The sequence below is a fragment of the Meriones unguiculatus genome, chromosome 3, assembly GCF_030254825.1.
Source record: "Meriones unguiculatus strain TT.TT164.6M chromosome 3, Bangor_MerUng_6.1, whole genome shotgun sequence".
In the NCBI taxonomy this organism is placed as follows: Eukaryota; Metazoa; Chordata; class Mammalia; order Rodentia; family Muridae; genus Meriones; species Meriones unguiculatus.
This window is the reverse complement of record NC_083351.1, coordinates 147,075,712-147,095,809: the sequence shown is the minus strand read 5'-3', so window position 1 is coordinate 147,095,809 and position 20,098 is coordinate 147,075,712. Positions and strand designations below refer to the sequence as shown.

At 44.0% G+C, this 20,098-nt stretch overlaps 1 protein-coding gene across 4 annotated transcripts in view; it reads left to right on the top strand.

Moving 5' to 3' along the window:
- Positions 1 to 20,098, top strand: part of Fryl (FRY like transcription coactivator) — a 222,919-nt gene that overhangs the window by 46,400 nt on the left and 156,421 nt on the right. For 2 of the 4 annotated variants that reach the window (XM_060380743.1, XM_060380744.1), the window contains exon 3: positions 153 to 217. The exons of 1 other annotated variant lie outside the window; for it this stretch is intronic. In XM_060380743.1, coding sequence (XP_060236726.1) covers positions 178 to 217 — 40 coding nt within the window. In that variant the 5' untranslated portion in view covers positions 153 to 177. Of the gene's footprint in view, positions 1 to 152; positions 218 to 17,028; positions 17,157 to 20,098 lie in introns of all 4 variants that reach the window. One more of the 4 variants, XM_021653945.2, reaches the window with a different exon arrangement.

The following is a 20,098-nucleotide window of genomic DNA, read 5'->3' as shown; positions in this document are numbered from 1 at the left end:
GATCCCGTCAGTCAGACTGATTTATTTTTGACCTACATACCCTCTTTTCCTTTGTTACTAACGTCAAGCCTAAGATCACCGCGGTCTTTGTTGTGTGAGAGACACTCCTGGGTTTATTTGGAGTGAAAAGAGCTGTGTATTTTTCATTTCAGAGCTGAGCTGTGTGAGATTAGGAGAATGAGTCAAGGGAATCTCTCTAAGAAGAGGCACGTCTCAGGTACAGTGCTGCAGGCGCCTTGAACAGAACCTTCAGGAAGTGACCTTATTCCAGACAAGCCTTGCTTGCTTTTTGAAGCCGTCTTTCCACCTCAGCACACATCACATAACGCTTGACTCTCCACACTGATTTGACAAAGTATGTTTCTGTGGCAGTATCGGCATTTTGGGGAGCAGTATCCAGTGTTCCTGGTGGCAGAGATTGGCCAATAAGGTTGTAAATATGCAGTATATTTAAATGTACCTGTGGACCTGTGGTCCCCCCCCCCCCGCCACTGTCCCCAGTCATCATGTAGAGGCAGTGTCCTCCTGGCTGATTTCTAGATGAAGAGTGATCATTTGCATATTGACAAGCTTAGTTTGCTCAGTGCTCACACTGGATTTTGTTTGTATATCAGTCAGCAGGCTGCTTTTGTGAAGAGACGGTATGGTTGCCCCTTCTAGGTTTCTTCTGGTTCACATCTTATTCCTCTCCTTGTCTCCCCTTCCCCGCCCCTTTTCTTCTTTTAAATGAGGGTGTTGCTTTGATTGGGTTGCGTCTTAGTATTCTGTAACTGTACCACTTATGCACAGCTATGTCAGATGAGGCTATTTCTCTGAAATCATAAAGGAATTTGTTGTTGTTGTGTAGGGGTGATGTTTGCTGATTTATTTTATACCAAAAATTTCAGATATTAATCATTTTGTTTCTTTGGCCCTTCTATTGAATTAAAGAACTGCTTTTTGTTGTTGTTTTGTTTTGTTCTTTTTAGTATTGCTGGATGTAACAAAAGGGTTGTGTGGTTGTAAAAATTTTGGTTCTTTACCAGATGAGACTTTATTTTTGGGACCTGAAATGTAGGAGAACATAAACCTTTTTCAACCCATTTAAAAAGCGAATTCCCTAAAGACATATTATAGTTTTTGTTTTTTGTTTTTTTTAATGTTCCAACAATGTTAACAATAGTGTCTTTCTTATATTAAGTTCAAGTATTATAATGGAAGTTTTAAATGAACTTGCTAAAAATGAAATTAGGATTTTGAGGCTTAGTTTCTGGATTTTAGAGTTTTGAAAAATAATTTCGAAGTATTCGGTGTTCACAGGTAAGAAACAAATTACCATGTGCTACTGATCATCAGTAACAAAAGCTTTAGAGTGGATGGAGAGTCTGCAAAACCAGCAAGCTGTGTGTAGCTCCTGGCTTGATGGGTTTATGAACGGCTTATAAGGTAATGTTGTCATAGAGATTGCAGTCCACGTAGGCCTTATGTAACTGGCAGCCTCTCTGAAGAAGCCTGCCAAGGTGGGAGACATGACTCAGGGCCTCACTTGGCCCTTTCCAAGTCTCCCTTCCTCCCCCAATTTTAGATCCACGTGAGAATTAGCTTTTAGCATAAGCACAGTGTGACTTCAGAAGCATGGTATATTAAAAGATAGCGTTTGTCTTTTGCTTTTCCAACAACCACATTTGCACAATTTCCTTAACCCATCCCACAAATAGGTTAAGAAGGATGGTCTGAGAGCCGGGCGGGTCACACACACTCAGGCACACCTCTGTACAGACCCCATCCCACTCTATATTTGCATGTTTTCTGTGTAGGGCTTGGTGGACAGGCGGACTGCTTCCGTGCCTTCTTCTGTTCCTGGTGCCCAGTTTCTAGATGGCTTTAACAGCATCTTCCAGTTAATGATTAATGTGGCCTTACTGGGATTTCAGCGTATGTTAAAGTCTTCGGTGACAAGAGCAACGTAAGCTGGATAGCAGGGCTGGTCCAGAGGCCATGCTCCCGGGAAGGGGTTTATTCAGATGACTGGGGTAAAGCAGAGGGGGCCTGAGGAGAGAAACAGTGACCCCAGTGGAGAGATTTACATATAACGCACAGGGACCACAGTTGGTCCTTTCCATACCTGTCAGGCCCTCTCTCTAAGGCGGGCACAGCTGACATGCGGACAGTATCCTTCTTCAGGAAGTACGTGCTTTAGACTGGAGGTTATTTTTAGGAGTCATGGCTGAAATGAGGCTCTTGTTTCCCCTTCATGAAGCTGTTCACCAGACTTGAATAATTAGACCTCCACAAAAAGGATTGGATGTGGTCTATGAAATATAAGATAATCTGATTCGTTGGTCATAACATGGTTTCGTTTAGTTTGATATGGTGAATTGGTCCATTTCACAAAGTATTTGGTAGAAATTTTGTTTCAATTATGTTTAATTATCTTATTTTGAGAGTTCCGAAGCACAGCCCACGTTAAGAATGTGTTGGAATCGCAGTGTCTGATGTAACTCCATACGGCAGCTTGTTTTTTCTGTTAAAGGAACCAGGTGCTCGGTACCCCAGGGCCCATCCACCAGCCTTTTCAGTTCCCCGTCTGTGAAGTTGAACATGTACACGGGTTGTGGTTATTGGGTTAAAATGAGGTGTGCATACGGAGCCCCAACTGTAGCTAGCCCCACCTAGTGGGCCGTCAGTGACCCGGCTGCTGGTGTCGTTGTTATTTTTGGATTCTTAATAGGCTTGAATTTCTAGGGTGTCATTTCTTCGGGTGCAGTGAACCAACTCTGAATTCTCCCCTCCTATATTTGTAATTTTCTTAGACCAAAGTTAACCACCATGAAGAGTCCAGCCTGCTTGTGGGCGGAGTCGGCTGGTGGGTGTTGCTGACTTCCCCTACGGGGGTTCTCTGGGTTTCTGGTTGTGCTCCCCAAGGGGAGGACTAAGTTTTGTGGCGTGTTTGTTCTATATGGTCATATGTAGTGACCAAACCGACTTGGAATGTCTTGTTACTAACTTTGAAGAGCGTTGTTTTCTGCACAGGGGATGTTGATCTGAATAAATTACTTATTATCTTTTACAAATTTCTAGGGAGGGACCATCAGTCAGTACCCAACACAATACTTTCTTTCATAAATGTGGGAAGGAGGCAGTAAGCAGATAGCCACTTCAGAGGGCAGAGCCAAGAGCTGTTATGTAACTTGGGTACATGATAGCATCTGGCTGTAGGGCCAGGCACCCTGGGAGTTGTGTTGGGAAGACTTACAGTGAGGCCACACTGTGTTTATTGAGCCTGAGAGTGTCACTTAAAAGGCTTCTAAAGAATCAACCTCTTGGAGTGGAGATGAATGCGGGAGGAGTTAGGGGGAGGAGTGGGAGTTGAAACATTGTATGCATATGTGAAATCTTCAGGGAACTAAAGAATTAATCTCATTCTCAGCTCTCCACCTAGAAGCAAGAAGCATTCGGAGCTATACGTTGTTTCCCCTGTTAGTCTTTGAATAGGGAAGGCTGTCCCCTCCTCCACTCAAACTGAAGCCTATCTTTGTACATGACTGCTCATCTCAGATGTAGCCATAACTTCTGCCAAAGCACCTGAATTAAATGCATGTCTACTATTATCTGCAGACCCTTTAAAGGTGGCTCGTGTGGCTAAATGCCATTTGCTGTAGATTGTAGGAGCTGTTTGATGGCTAATGCCTGGGAGACACACTGCTCCTGGCTGTGGCAATAACCAGGTCAGAGACACCCTTGAAAACAAACAAACAAACAACAAAACAGGTTCTCAAGCAGCCTGGATGACCTTGATGTGGCCATGGATGACCTTGGATTCCTGAGCCTCTTGCCTCCACCTTTCAAATATGCTGGGCCACACACGGACTTGCTCAGTTTATTAGGTCCCTTGGACCAATCAAGCCAGGGACTTTGTGCTTGCTGGCAAGCGTTCTGCTCCAAAGATAGCTTTTCCCTTCAACAGTCCTTGATACTGGTTTCTTCCATCTTCAGGCCATCCTATTATTCTTATCTTTCTTTTCTTGCCAATGCAAAGTTTCTATTTCTTTTCTTTCGTCTTTTTTTTTTTTGAGTCAGAGTCTCTCCCCCTCCCCCTTCCCTCCTTCCTCATAACCCAGTATGTCCTGGAATTCACTCTGTAGACCAGGCTGGCCTCAAACTCACAGAGATCCACCTGCCTCTGCCTCCTGCTGGGATCAAAGGTGTGCACCCAGTTTCTCTTTCTTGAAGTGCTTCTCTATGAGGCTTTTAAAAGTCTGTTTCATGTTAGTGGCAACTCCCGTTTAGAAAGGGAGACTGAATTGAAGCAGGCTGTTTGGAAGTTGCAGAAGCATCTTCATTTGAAAACCAGAAATCACATTTTTTGTTGTTGTTGTTGTTGGCAAATTCTAGATATTTCCAGGTAAGTTAATTAAAAATATCAAGTTCATAGAAAGGTAAATTTGTGTTGTAACTTTCAGGAGATGATGAAAAATGTTATTATTATAGTGTCATAAAACTATAAAGAATCACCTTATTATTTTTATCAAATGCATGATTGTGGCCCTATGTCAATTAGATCCTAATGAAGTATTGAGAGTTAATGCATATAGGAAGAACTCTAATGCCATTGAGGATTTTTGTTTGCTTTTGAACAGCTGTTGTTTCTGAGAGGAAAAGTAGAGGGGGCTGTGCAGCTAAGGGCAGCTTGACTGGGGTCTCATGTAGGTCACAACTGGATTGTGACACTTACTATTGTGTTCCTTTGTCAGAGACATGGGTTTCTTTTTTTTTTAATTTTTAGAAATTTTATGTGTATTAGTATGACGGCATTACAGACAGTTGTGAGCTGCCATGTGGGTGCTGGGAATTGAACCCTGGTCCTTTGCAAGGGCAGACAGCACTACTTAACCACTGAGCCATCTCTCCAGCGCCTGTTGTGTTCCTTTGTATGGGGCCTATGACCTTGTTAAGTTTTTTTTAAAGTCATGAACAATGAATTTCATTAAATAAACAAGAAAAAAAATAGTATCATAAAAACTGAAAGCTGGTAATTTGAGTGAACTTGGAATAGAGTTAAGTGAATTCATTGTTCTTACTTCTTTTATGGACACATTTGCTTTGTGCTTTTTTTTTTTAAACGTACGTCACATCCATGTGAACACACACACATACATGTATATTTTTAAAACAATTTAGAGTTTTCAGATAATAGGCAATATGATTGTTCTCTGCCCAGTAGTATTTGAGTACCTTATATTTCAACAGTGAGACTTTGACAGTTATGCACAGTTTGCATATTGGCAGTTGAATTCAACACATGTTTGTTTCGTGCTTTTCTATTTATAGGATAACCGCTTTGCTGGTGTCTGTGGGAAGCGAACTGGTGTGCGCACCCTGAAGGGGCCCTCAGGGCCCCCCAGCTTCTCAGAGCCACAGGGTTTTCCAGGAGGAAGAACCCGCAGGGGTTACTCTCTCAGGAGTGTGACTAGACACCCTGAATTCCACCCGCTGTACCCTGTCTGTGGCTCAGCGAATGGGAGGAGATTTAGCCCTCACCCCTTTCCAGTTCAGGGGAATTATTTTTATCAGAGAGAGATGGAAACACCCCCCCATTTAGATACAGTGCTGCAGGGTGCTCCAAATACCTCCTTGTGCACCCATGCACACTAGCCTGTGAAAGAAAACATTCTGTGAATAAAATTTTGATGTTTTCAAAACTGTGATGAAGAGCTTGAGAAACGTTGCTATTCTCCCACCCTCTTGCTGGTCAGACCTGGGGTGCAGCTCTTGTCCCCTTTGTCCTTAGAAAGGCCACTTAGTTCCCACTCTTGTCACCTGACTCCAAGGGCAAGTGCTTTCTTTTCACAAATCAGGATATTTCACCGTAGTATTCTGGTAAAGGATGCTCGCTGACTCTTTAAATGCTGGCCTAGCTCACCGGCCTCTGGCTACAAATGAAACTCTTTGCTGTCGCAGACTGCCTATCTGTAAGTGCTGTTTTGACGTGCCCAACTTGGTACCAAGCTGTGATTTAGGCACCAAGAGAATTTGGATTATTTAATCCTGCTACATAAGAAAATGACTTATCAAATGTTCACGTGGGCACACACAGAGGCGTGATTGTGCTCCTGCAGTCCACGATATAAATACTGAGGTTGTCCCAGAGAGCTGGCATGGCATGCTGAAGGCATGGTTTGGAAAAAGGCCTTGGAGTAGGTTCTTCTCTGTGGGAGCTACTGACAAGTACAATTGAGATTCTACAGCTGAGATTCTAAACGCTGTAGCTGTTTACTTCAGTTTTGGCTTTGCCTTCAATAAGTTTTGGTCTTGTTCTTCTCACAGTCATTGATTATATGCCTTCAAAGATCTTGGTAGAAGTGTTTTTCTAGATATTATTTTGATCCTTGCATCCACTTTTAAAGATTAAAAAAGCAAAAAGAATTTGGATGGAGAGGAGAGGAGGATGGGTATTGGTAAGCCAGCCCCTCGGCTTACATTTTCCTCCAGTTCTTGAGGCCTTTGCACCATTTTTTTCCGTAGCCCTTGACTGCTTTGTATGTCCTCTGTCACAACACTCCATCCATAAATATTTCTGTGTGGATTACTAACAGACAAGAACTCCCCATTTTAGCTGATGAAGTAGAATCTTAATCTTTTTGGAGAATTTAATAGAAGCAGAACACTAAAATTTAGGTGGGTGGGACCTTCTGTAGCCGTCTAAAGGAAAAGAGAGAGATTTTTGTTACATGTCTCTTCATGTGTGTGCACATGTGCCTTTGGAGGTCAGAGGTACCTGGTGGGAGCTGTCCTCTCTTTCTACCACATGGGTCCAGGGAACTGAACTCAAGTTTTCAGACCTAGCAACGAGAGCGTTTACCACAGAACATATTCACTGGGGAAGAAGGAGATCTTTGAAATGGAATAATGGAACCGAGAAATCCTCAATGAGCCCTTGTACCAGAAATATAAGACACACGTTACAATAAAATGCCAGTGAAGGCTTTTAAAGTACAAAGTGCAAAGGAAAGGAGGGGAGAGGGAAGAAACCAGCCTTTTTGAGCAGGCCGTATGTGCTTATGTGCTTATATCTCATATAGGTTAGTCTGGGAGGAGACCAATTACATCTCATACCGTGTGAAATAGCAGTTATGTTTGAAACTGTATTCTCCTCTCCACACCCCCGCCACCGATATGGTTTCTCTCTGTACCCTTGGCTGTCCTGGACTAGCTTTTTTGTTGTTGTTTTTTTTTTTTTTTTTTTCAATGCAGTTTATTCAGGAACCTTGAACAATCATCGGACCCTGGGGAAAGCCAGCCCACGGCTTAAATAGCCTCTGGGTAGCCAACCCCAGCGTGCCACGTGGGCAATGCAGATAGGTCCACATACATGGAAGCAAGCCAGATCCTCAGCCTTAGCCAAATGTGGAGTTGTTTGTGACAGAGAGCACTCACCATCGGGAAGGTGGAAGGCGGAAACCAGCTCCATCTTTAAGGCGCGGCATTCTGCAGCTCTCTACAGTTCCCCCTTTTTGTTTTAGACGCATCAGGCAAGAGTAGAGGTCTGATCTCTGATATTAGAAATAAATTGAGACTTTGTACCGATGTTCATTTAGGTGTCATCCACCCAAAGAGCATCAGACCCGCTGGACTAGCTTTGTAGACCAGGCTGGCCTCAAACTCACAGCGCTCTGCCTGCCTCTGCCTCCCAGAGTGCTGGGATCAAAGGCATGGACCACTGCACCAGGCTCAAGATGCATTTTCTTGAGGAGGAAAACTATGCACACAACTGCCAATCACAACACTGCAAATATTACACCTAGCCGTGAAGAATGGAGCTTAAAGCTTAACAGTAGAGAGAGGAGCAAGTAAAGATGATATTGCTCAGTAACCAATAGAAATAGAAGGGAAATGTTCTAACTGTTGAAAATGTTTAATGTGGCCTATGTTGTTGTGCATGCCTTTAATCCTAGTGCTCGGGAAGGCAGGGGCAGGCAGATCTCTGTGAGTTCGAGGCCAGCCTGTCCACAAAGCTAGTCCAGGACAGCCAAGGCTACAAGAGAAACCCTGTCTCCAAAACAGAACAAAAAACAAACAAAAAAAAAAGTTTCATGTATAAAAAACCTAAACAGAGTTGACCAAGATATTGCTATGAACCCAGAGTGGTTATCTAAAGGTGTTTAGCTTTTAAAACTATATCTTGGGGCTGGAGATATGGCCCAGCTATTCAAAGCACTCATCCTTTTAGAGAACTTGGGTTTCATTCTGGCAACCACATGGCTGTTCCCAACCTTCTGTGACTCCAGTTCCAAGGGTTCTGACACCCTCTCCTGACCTCTGTGGGTACCAGCCATGTGTGCGGTGCTCATACACACGTGTAGACAGAACACTCATACATAGAAGATAAAGGTCTTTAAAATGTTTTTAAAATATTTCTTTTTGTATATATATTTTATGTATATAAGAGTTTTGTCTTCATATATGTGTTCATTCTATGTGCATGCAGCACCCACAGCTGCCAGAAGAGGGCACTAGATTCCTCCCCCCCACCCCCCAGCTGGCGGTTGTGAGGTGCCATGGTGGATGGGCACCAAACCCCAGTCCTCTGCCACTAGGCCGTCACTCTGGCCTGGCAAGTGTTAGAGTGTGACACATTTTTATTCATCACCTTACTGGGGGATCGTTGCAGATTTTGTTGTGGTCAGCATCTGCGATAATGTCAGGCACTCCGTTAGTACTTCTCATTTTTAATTCTCACCGTGGCCCTGAGGGATTTCGTCACCCTTATTTATGGATGAATAGATGAGTGCCACACAGATGGAGTCACCCCTTCGGTGTCTAGCCACTGTTTTTAAGTGTAATCTTATCTTCATAACTGGTAAGATACCACAAATATGTTAATTTTTTGTATCTTTGCACTTAAAAAACACACAGTGAGTTTCAGAGTTAGTCAAGATTGTATTTGGCTCTTTTTTTTTTTTTTTTTTTTTTAGCTGGATGTATTTCATTTTGTGAATATATCAATTTTTTCCTTTCCAGTTTGTCCTTGTTTTGTTATTTGACCACTGCAATATTTCATTCTTCCTAGGAATAAGCATGAATTGGATACCCTAAACTTTTCTTTAGAATTTTCAAGCATATAATGCACTGTAAGCCTATTTCCCTCAGGCCCCTCTCCTCCCTGCCCCTCCTGTTGGTTCTCTTTGCCTCCTGGACAGTGTTGTTTCTACTTTCACGTCATCTGTACATACATAATTTTACGTGTCTACGTAAAACCTGGGAACCACAATTGACAGAAGCCTGAGAATGGCTTCATTCGCTTGGCATGGTTACCCCTAACTTTATCTCTCTCCCGCAAAAAAAAAGTTTCGCTCTTTTTATTTTTTGGGAAGTTCTCACATTTCATAGAATGTGTTTGGATCAGACCCTACCCCTCTCCCCTCCCCTTCAGTTTCTCCCCTACTTCCTTCCCGTCTTCATGCACTCTGCTTTTAAACCCCCGAGTCCACTTAGTGTGTGTGGTGCAGGGCCATACACTGGAGTGCCAGGAGCCTCTTGGGGTCTCCTCCCCTGGCAGCCATCACTTTCCAGAATCTCCTTAGCTAGGGAGCACTTCACGTGCCCTTCTCCTGTCCGTGCTGGGATTTGGGCTGTCTCCTTGTGCATGCAGTCACAGTTGCTGTGAGCTCGCATGTACACATGTGTGCTTTCCTGCAGACATCTACTAATAAGGATTTTTTTTTTGTTTGTAACAGAGTCTCATTAGGTAGCCCCGGCTGGCCTTGATATGTAGACCAGCTTGCCCCTTCCTCCTGAGTGCTGGGATTAAAGGTGTCCACCACTGAGCCCAGCGAGGGTTCCTTTTGGTGAACATCCTTTAAAACAAACTTGTGCGTGCATTTCTGATTATTTTTCTAGAATTCTCCCTGAGAAATGTCATTACTGGATGAAAGATGATAGACACCTTAAAGCCTTTTGATGCCAAATGGCAAGACTGAAGGTGACAGATATCATTCTTTGAGTTTAGAGAAGTTGTTTCAGCGCAGTAAATCTGGGGAGAAGTAGGTCATCTAAATCTTCAGTAGGCATTCGTGCTCTTCTGGTTTCCTTTATGGATGTCAGACTGTGCTCTTTTGGCTTGTTGGAAACAATAGACGGAAGGAGGAAGGGAGATTTATTAAGCCGTGGCCATCGCCTGCTTTGTGACCTTGAGCTGCTTAGTTCTCTCCTTCTCCTTAGTTTAAAAGTTGGATTAGCCTAGAATGGCTCTTACTGCTGAGCTGGGGAGATCACTCGCTCGATAAAGTGCTTGACTTGCAAGTCTGAGGACCCCGGTCTATCGGTCTATCCCCAGGACGCACGTGAAAAACCTGGGCCTGGTGGCTTGTGGTCCCTGTGCTGGAGAAGCAGAGACAGGTAGATCCCGGGGCTGAATGGATGAGCTCCAGGCCAGTGAGAGACTGTATGGAAAGAGGGGGAGAACACTCCTGACTGCGGCACCTGAGGTTGTCTTCTGGGCTTTACATACACATGCATGTATGTGTATGAACATACAGACATGTGCACACATACCTGGGCTCACATAGATATTAAAAACTCATGTTGTAAATTACTTGTGTAAAAGCATATAAATTGTGCATCTGAAAATTTGCATGATTTTCTGTGAATTTTTTTTTTATCTTACTGAACCATGGGGTCGTAGTTACATAAATTAAGTTCTAATGTTTAATTTTTAAAACTATAGATACAACATACGTACACCTTAATCAGGCGTCTTAACGACCCAAATGTGTCTTAACATTTTTAAATAAAAAAGACACCCCGCCCCCATGGGTCACACATTCCCTTTTTGTGACAAGCAGGAACCAAAGCAGTTCGGCTAATCAGTTGGTTGTTTTCAGGCTGGCTGCATTGCTCAGTGGGAAGAAGAGCCTGCTGCCAAGCCTGAGGACCGCAGCTGGGGGTCTCAGGCCACGTGGAGGAAGGAGAGGGCCGATCCCTGCAAGTTGTCCTTTGACCTCCACACGTGTAGCATAAACGATGTTTTTTGTTTGGATGGTTAGGGTCCTGCTGTGTGTTTCTCTTGCGTGTGTCTTCCAGCACCTCTGGGGGTAACTTCTGTGAAGACTGTAACTGTAGGTTTGGGCCATAACTTAAGGTGCGCAGAGAACGATAAACGAGACCAGAAGGTTAGGCTCCATGGGAAACTGAGGAGGTTAGGCTCAGGTGATGCTGGGAATGGCAAGATCACTGCTGTCTTGTTTAGGAGCCCAAAGCAGTGTGGACAGAGTAGAAGAAGAATGGTCTATTGAAACTTGAAGGCTGCTCTCTGCAGCACAGACAGCATAATTTGGGCAACTACTGTGCGTGGTAGTTGTCAGTAGTAAGGGATATGGGTTTTTTTTTTTTGTATGTGTGTGCAAACATGTATGTGCTAGTGTGTTTCCCCCATGCATGAGCATGCACAGAGGAGATCCAGGCGCCTTCCTCCATGTCTCTCCTTGTTTACTGAGGTAAAGTCTTTGACTGACCCTGGGGCTCATCATCTCACTGAGGCTGGCTGCTGGGACCCGTCTGTCTCTGCTCCCCAGATGCAGGGTGTCACAGGCCCCGGGTGGCCATGCCGTTCTGTGACGGGGGATCTGAACTCCTCTCCTCCTGCTTGTGCAGAAAGCACTCATACCCGCACAGCCACCTCCCCACTCCCTAGAAGAGGGCGTCTTACTTTGTAACTGTTGGTTGTCTCATAAACACTCTCAACGCCATAAAGTTAGGTCAGTGTGTATTTTAATCGTTTTCACTTATGTATGTTTTATGTGCATTTGTGTGAGTTTTCCGTGGGCCTGTGTACACGTAAGTGCAGAGCCCGAGGAGGTCAGAGGTGTCAGATCCCTGGAGCAGTAGGTGAGGGTGGTTGTGAACTGACAGATGTGGGCGCTGGAACCTATGCTTGGCTCTTTGCATTCGTCTCGGGTAGAGTTGAGAAGCTCTAAACTCTCCACGACAGTGTAAGTGGTGGAGGCTAGGGCAGCGGTTCTCAATCTGGGGGTCGAAACTCCCTTGTGGGGTGAAGGACGCTTTTTCACAGAGGTCATGTGTTAGCTCTTCTACATACCAGTTACTCCCACCGCGGCTCATAACAGTAGCGAAATGACAGTTACAGAGTAGCGATGGAAATCATTTTATGGTCGGGGTCAGCACAGGCAGTATTGCAGGGTCGAAGCTTTAGGAAGGTTGAGAACTGCTGGTCCAGCGGGTTGGTTTTCTGTGTCCACACGCCTTCCATTTTCCACAGATGGTTCTAGTCCATAACCGGTTATCAGAGGTGTAGCTTCTGTCAGTTTATGTGGGGTACGGTTACAGTCATGGGTTTTTAGCAGTTGGGGGTGGAAGGACATTTGTGAGTTGGAGACACGGTCTACATTGATGGCTTCTTCGCCATTGACTCCCCTCCCCCAAGGTTTTCTCTTGGTGATTAAACCTAGGTGCGAACACAGATTGTTTTTATTGATACATCTTGGATCTCATGCCATCCTCCCCACCCCCGTGCCAGTGTGGAAGTATGTTGGGAAAAATTTTTACTAAAAATACAAACTCATTCATCAGTGCTTAAGAAAATGTGTGCACTGGCGTTTTCATCTAGTTCAGTCATGAAACATTTCTAGAAAACTCCCCAACATTGTGAATGGAAAAATCTGCTGATTGCTCTCCTTAGATCAAGTACTATGACACTGCTGTTCTGGCTAAAAAATGCAAAATCAACAGAATGTTGACAAATGTACCTGCTGAGAACGTTGCTCTGTCAGCAGGAGAGTCAGAGGTTTTTTTAAAAATTCCTTTTGTGGTGCTGCCTGGTTATGCCAGCTCAGATCGTTATACAACATCTTTATCAGGTTTCGTGATACAATCTGAGATTATACTCGGTACAATTTGTTTTCACATTCTTTAAAATTAGGATTTTGGGGTCAGCAAGATGGATCAGTGGTTAGAGGCACTCCCTGCTAGGCTGACAACCTGAGGGCCTGAGTTGAACCTCTAGGACACACATGGTAGAAGCAGAGACTCGACTCTGCAAGTTGTCCTCTGACCCACCCCCAAAACACACATCAGTAAATGCAACAAAACCTGATGGGAGGCGATAAAGTGATTGAGAAGTTTAAATAGAAACTCACTTTTAAAAAGCTATGAAAACCATAGCATATCTAAATAGACCAAAAGTGACTAGAAATTTGAATTGTGAAACAATTGCTATTAGTTTTATGAATCATTAACTTTCTTTGGCAACTAAATGGGTGGCAAAGCTGCCATAACATTTTCATCTTATGATTTCTTCCCGGTCTCACTTACAGCGTGTTTATTCCCCACTTGGTTATTTGTGAGTGGGTACTTTGTATTGTATACAGTCATTGGATTAAACTGATCACTGCAGTTTATTCATGTTTTTCGTACGGTGTTGTACGGTGTCACAGTCAAGAGCTGTGATGATTGCAAGGGGACATGAGCACTGTTGCCTCCTTACTCTAGAAGGCCTTGAAAAGAGATTTATTTTTATTTTTAATTATGTGTGTCTGCATGTTTGTCATGTGGGTGTAGTGCCTACGGAGGCCAGAAGGGGGCAACAGAACCCTTGGAGCTGGCATTACAGTGGCCAGTTCCTTCGAAGAGTAGAGAGTGCCTCTAACCCTCCCCAAGTCATCTCTCCTGTCCCCTTATTTTAGAAAGTGCCTCTAACCCCTCTCCCCTTATCGAGTCATCATTTTTCCATACCTTGCAGGACTCTGGGGTAATATTAATGATAGGCCAGAATTTCATGTCTTACACATTGCAGTTCTAGGTTACCTAATGTTTGGTATTCAAAAACAATACAAAGTACATTTGTGGTTAAATTTAGAGTTTCAAGTTGGGATGGTCCAAGTAATTTACCCTGGTCTTTTTTTTTTTTTTAAGCTTGGTAGGGTAATCCTTTGTATAACAGTGCACAGGAATGCTAATATTTTCTACAATACTGCTTTAAGGATTTATTCGTGTTGTTATGTATAAGTGTTTTTCTCGCATGTGTGTCTCCACACGGCATTTGTGTCTGAGCCTGTTGATGTTAGGAGAAGGCGTCAGATGTCCAGGGTCTGTTGAGGACCCTCCTTGTTCCCTTTCCACACGCTGACATATTCCATGTACACAGGCACTGAGAGAATGCTAAAAACAGCCTGCAGCTTCATTGCCTGTCATTCTCCATTTTTACTCTAATGACTTTAGCTTTTCATTTCCTCCACGAATATGTACCATAGAGACACACCTCAAACATCCTGCTAAAATGAAGATAATTAAATCTCTGGCATTTGTGCTGTAATTATTTCAAAAATTGTCTCAGAAAAGAGAAGATTGAAGGTGTTGCTTGCAGGTCCAGCTTAGATTCTGGGTTAGAGCAGAGCTCGGCTGGCCTTGGAGGACCTCATTGGAACCACCCTTGTCCTCATTCACTGCGCATCTAAGAATGGTCCCTGCCACTGCAGCTGAAGGTCACGTCGGTCGGGCCTGCCGTTCTTTGGCTGGGTATAGAATTCTCTTTAGGTTTGTCAAACCCCAACTGGCCTCTTGTTTGACCTTTTAAAATTAAAAAGCAGGACACTGATCTCATGGACAGCTTGACCATGGACAGTTAGCATAACCTCACTGACCTCTGTTGTCTCAAAAGCAACATTATAGAAGTAAGAAGTAAAAGTGACTTTCCTTACGGGGAAAAAATAAATGTTCAACACACCAGGAAAGTAAACTCCATGTGAAATGGTATGTAGAGAGACAAAAGGAAAAGCTGATTGACGTGCAGAAAAGCTGCCAGCCACCCAGACAGACAGACAGACAGACACCTCCAGAACAAAACAACCTTGGATACAGACACTTCTCCAAACCCCAGTCCTGATAAAAACTATAAACACCAAGGAAAACCAGGGAATTATTAAGCAGGTACTTTACTGGGCAATCACAAATTTATCTATTTGTTCAAAAGCAAGAAGTGTGGGAAGGTTGCGTGTCCGCTGAGGGTGCTGGAGGCCGCAGGAGACATGCTGGGTGTTCTCGGAATGAGAGCTGCTGATGAACCGTAGGGGCTGGAGACGCTTGCTGTGTTGGAGTGCAGGAGAATGAGAGCCTACCTGATGGCACAGTACGTCATCCTGTTTGGAGTTGTAGCTTCCCTCCTTTGCGTTCTAAGTTGTTGTTGTTTTCCCCTTTTACCCAGTTTTAATTTATTATTTCTGAGTATGGCTGTGATGTGCACATCTGAATGCCGGTGCATTTATATATCATTTTACATGAGTAGAGGTCTTAGGGCAACTTTGTGGAGTTGGTTTTCTCCTCCACCTTTACATGAACTCTAGAGATCCAACAACTCAGATCCTCAGGTGCTCATGACAAGCGCTTTGTGGCTCGGCCATCTTGCTGGGCCTGGAGCTGTCGTGGTCCTCCAGTCTTTTACTGTAACAGTCACCCGTTTTGTGAGCAGTCTTGAAAGAGGAGGCAGAACCTAGCTTAAATCTGACGAAGTGGTATGCAATGTGTGACTGTCCCAAAAAGACAGACTTCGTAATAGGGGTTTTGTGAGCTTTGAGGGAGAAAAGATGTCCTGATCCAAAAACAAAGAAAATATCAAGAATAGGTAAACACCCCCCCCCCCCCCCCCGCCATGCCCCAGACAGGGTCTCTACAGAGCCCTTGCTGTCCTGGAACTTACTATGGAGACCAGCAGGCTGGCTTGAACTCAGAGATCTGCTTGCTTCTGCTTCCAGAGTGCTGGAACTAAAGGTGTGTGCCACCACACTCAGTTTGGGTACCATATATATGTATGTGTATAAATATATATATATATATATAAAACATTATATATATATATATATACACACACGTACTCTCTCTCTCTCTCTCTCTCAAATTCAGAAATGCATGATGGGAAACTAAAACATTTCAGAAAGTCTCAATGATTCTGACTATGAAAAAGTGGAGATTTGACCTTTGCTATGGTTTTGTTGATCATGCTTCTTAGGAAACGGAATAATATATTTCATGACTTAACTAAAGGAATTTCATATTGAGAGTTTTCAGTCCAAAGATAGCATGTCAGAGTTAACCCTTTGTTGAGTTGGATGGTAATGTCACCAAGAAAAAAAAAGGTACGATTTAAAATGAGGCTGATTTGAGTTACAGAGACATTTAGAAACTGGCCCATGGAACTGATGAAAAATGCCAAGGCCCTCAATGGTAGTAAAACATGGAATACACATGGCCACAGCTGAGTCCTTACAAATGGCAGAAGGACAACTCTCTAGTCTCTGCTTTCATTTTTAGCAACTTTCAGAGAATTGCAGTTAGGCACAGTAGTCCATTGTTCAAGATCTCACCAGGTTCTATAATTAGATTTTGAAAACCTCACATCCTAAATATCTGTTAAGCATGGTGCCTAATAGATAAATGAGCTGTTTGGCAGTACTGTACTTTAGTGAGAACAAGGCCACGTTACTGAGTTAGATGTTGGTGTCTATAGGAAGCCAGTGATTGGTTTATGAAATCACTACTTGGGGAAAAAAGGGAGAAAATGAAAGCTTCTAGGGGTCACACTTGCCACTGTCTGGATTCTTTCAGTGATTAGAACTGGTGGTTAAAATGACCCTTGGAAATTTGAGCAATGACTGGTTGGTGATGTTAGAGAGAAATTATTAGTAGGCTCGCTTATGTTAGAAAGTTTTTTTTTTTTAAGAGAGGTGTGTATTGTATTGAATCATCTATATGCAAAATGCTTGGATGTGTGTCTTTTTGTTTCAGAATAATCCAGGGCATGGGTGGGATATGAAGCCATAAATGAGATACAATAGTCTATGAACTAATTTTTACATTTTTTATGATATCATTTGCAATAATTTTACGCTTGCTGGAAATTTCCCAAAGTTTAAGGAAAAAATAAGTAATGTGTGGTGATTGGAGGAGATAGTAGAGGTGGGGATGGCTGCAAGTTAACACAAAAGCGTTCTCCTTACAAACATCCCTGAGAGGCAAATGTTGTGTTCTGTTTTTCTTTAGAGACGAAGCCATTTATTTGCATCTGGGCAGTTAACCTCTAAATGCTTCCTTCTCCAAACTGTTCACGTGTCACGCAGGACTAGATGTTCCATGTCCCGACCAAGAGCTTAGTCCGGAGTGGCACGACGGTAAGACCCCAGTGAGCATTACGAGTGAAGTGACTTAGGTCTGGAAAGAGGTTTAAGTGCCGCCTTTCGGCTCCCAGCTTCGATTACATACGGTGTCTGTGTTAGTCACGCGTCTGTCACACAAACGATGCACCTGACACGATCAACTTAATTTCGAGGAGGCTGACTTGGGCTCATAGTTTCGGGAGTTCTGGTATGTGAATTGCTATCTCGTTGTTGGGGAGCCAGGATCCCACTGTTTCCTTCGAGGAAGATGCTCCAGTGCTTGAGTCCCTCCTGGTGGCCTCTACCTCTCAGCAACCCAATTCGGGACTGAACTTTAGATATGTGGGCCATTAGGAGACCTACACGGTTTTAAAAATTATTATTTATTTTGTTATATTTTTAAAATTATGTGTGCGGGTGTTTTTTTTTTCTGCATGCACCTGGTGGTCATGGAGCCCAGAGGAGGTCATCAGATCTCCTGGAACTGGAGTTACAGGAACTGGAGTTACAGGCTGTAAAGCTACCAAGCAGTTGCTTGGGAATCAAATCCTCTGCAAGAGCAGCCAGTGCTGTCAATCTCCCAGCCATGCCCCCTGCCCCACTGGGGGACATTTAAGATGTGAGCAAATAGCAGATTCAAGGTTATGATACTGACTTAGTGCTGAGAAATACCAACAAATAAGTGGGTTTTTGTGACCCTTTCTTCTCAGACTAAAACAGTAATGGACACAGTCTTGCCACTGGAATGTAGTGCTGTCAACAAGGCCCTGTGTCTCACTCAGGGCAGGTTTTCAGGTAGCTGGTGGTGTAACTCCCAGGCGGTTTGCCAGGGATCAGCCAGGAAGCAGAACGACAGCGTGGGTTCAAGAAAGCATTGCGCTACCCTGCAGGGAGAATTGTGGCTGTGACAAAGGATTCCCCTTCTGAACCAGAAGACTTGTTGGAGACCGAGGGAGCAGATCTCAGAGGCTCTGCACCTTGCGCACACCATCGTAGACACTGCTCAGCAAACGCTTGAGGGATGAGGGAACTCTTGAGGTCTCTTTTGTGGCACCCAGTGCTTGCCTTTCTGGCCCTCAGCCCCTTCCTTTCTGAGATGCAAAAGTGAGCTTGCGGTTCATAGGGACCCAGCAGGTGGTCCTGTGTGTCCTGAGCAAACACGAGGGCGGCTTCCTGCCTGGCATTGGTACGCTTCCACAGCGCGGTGTTGCAGGGCTGCTGAGATAAGAGCCCACAGAGGGGCCCAAGGCAAACAGCAGGCAAATGGGCGTAAAACCCCTGAGGGCATATTTACAAAGGGAACACAGGGAAGGGCTCTGAGAGCTTCGAGGGTAGGAAGCCCCACAGCTTATGGTTATGACACCGTCCCCTTGTTTGTGGGGATCGGGTTACGGAAATATTATTATTTTTCCCTGTGGCTCAGAGGAAGCTTGGAGAGAGAATGTGCTTAGAAGTGTTTTCTAAAGAGATGAAGTACTGTTTTGGGGACAGAAATTTAAGTCTTCCTTCCCTGTTTTTCACCTAGAAAGAAATTCCCCCATCCCATCCTACCCACCCTACTCCACCCCCTCTTGCTAACAGGGTGGCCTGAAGTCACTGTGTAGCTGGAGATGACTTGGAGTTTCTGATCCTTTTGCCCCGGCCTCCACAGTATACAGGGTCCTGGGGATTGAACTCAAGGCCTTGGGTGTATGAGGCAAGGAAGCACCCTGCCACCTAAGCTACATTCCCAGCCCCCAGGTTGGATTTAGATTACTCTTAGTCATGGGCCTTTAATACTAAATTAAAGCTCAACTGTGAGGGACCTTCAAACAGTATCTTTCAATGGATGAAATAGTCACTGACCCTTTAAGTCCTATAGTCTAGGAGTAAGGACAGGAAACGGACTCACATCGGACATCAGTTTGCTCTTCTCTTGCAGTCATTTCCCCTGCTGTCTGTAGGGACAACTTTGCTCTGTCTTCAGAAATGTTATAGTCACATTGATTTTTATGTCCAGTGCCGGAAGAAGGCAGTTGTGCGTGCACGCGTTTTACTGGCGTGATTTTTGAAGTTATTAAAATACGTGTCCTAACAAACACAATTACCCAGGGTACTTCCACCTTCTGTGTTCCCTTTGTCTTCTTCCTCCTCTCACCGGTGTGGTTCCCTCCAGCAGACAGGCAAGAGCAGTGGATTTAGATCCTCTCTCTCGTGTGTGTGTGTGTGTGTGTGTGTGTGTGTGTGTGTGTGTGTGTGTGTATAGGTAACACTGTTGGGGTGGGCTTAACCACAGGTGCTCTTTTATCATATGGAATAGAATGTAGTTGTTTTGAAAACAAATGATACAATATTGACGACTATACTTGTTACACTTTAAGATTCATCTCCAATTCTTTAGCATTATGTTTAGATGGATGTTTTGTCAGTTACCTTTGGATGATGTATTCGAGGTTTTCTGCTACTGTGAAGTCTGATTGTAAAGGGGATTTGTGTGTGTGTTTAAAAGTCTGAAGTTTTCACTGGCTCCGCCTCATGTTCTGTGTAAGCTGTGAGATCTGGTAGTGAATTTTCAAAATGATAAGAATTATCTTTGGAGCCCAAATTACTGTCTCATGCTTAAGAGCTTCAGTTTATTTGAGAGAAAGGTACACCCCAGAACAAAGTGAATTTAATTTTTACATTTTTGCTGCCAAGGCTGTCGGAGTCTTGATGTTAAACCTGCTCCATGCTTAGCATTTTATGGCAGGAGTGCTACCGTTAACACCCACTGGAGAAGGGCATGCATATATGGCCTGCAGTTTCACAGACTGGAACTGTTCAGCTTGTTATCGGCACAAACAGTAAAGTCCTAAAAAAAAACAGCTTCCAAACAGCTGGTGGCTGACCGGCTGGGCTTTAGTACCGCCTAAGCTCACATGACGTCTCTCTGCTCTTTGCCTCACATAGCAAAGCCCTTAATTGCTCATCAAGGAAGT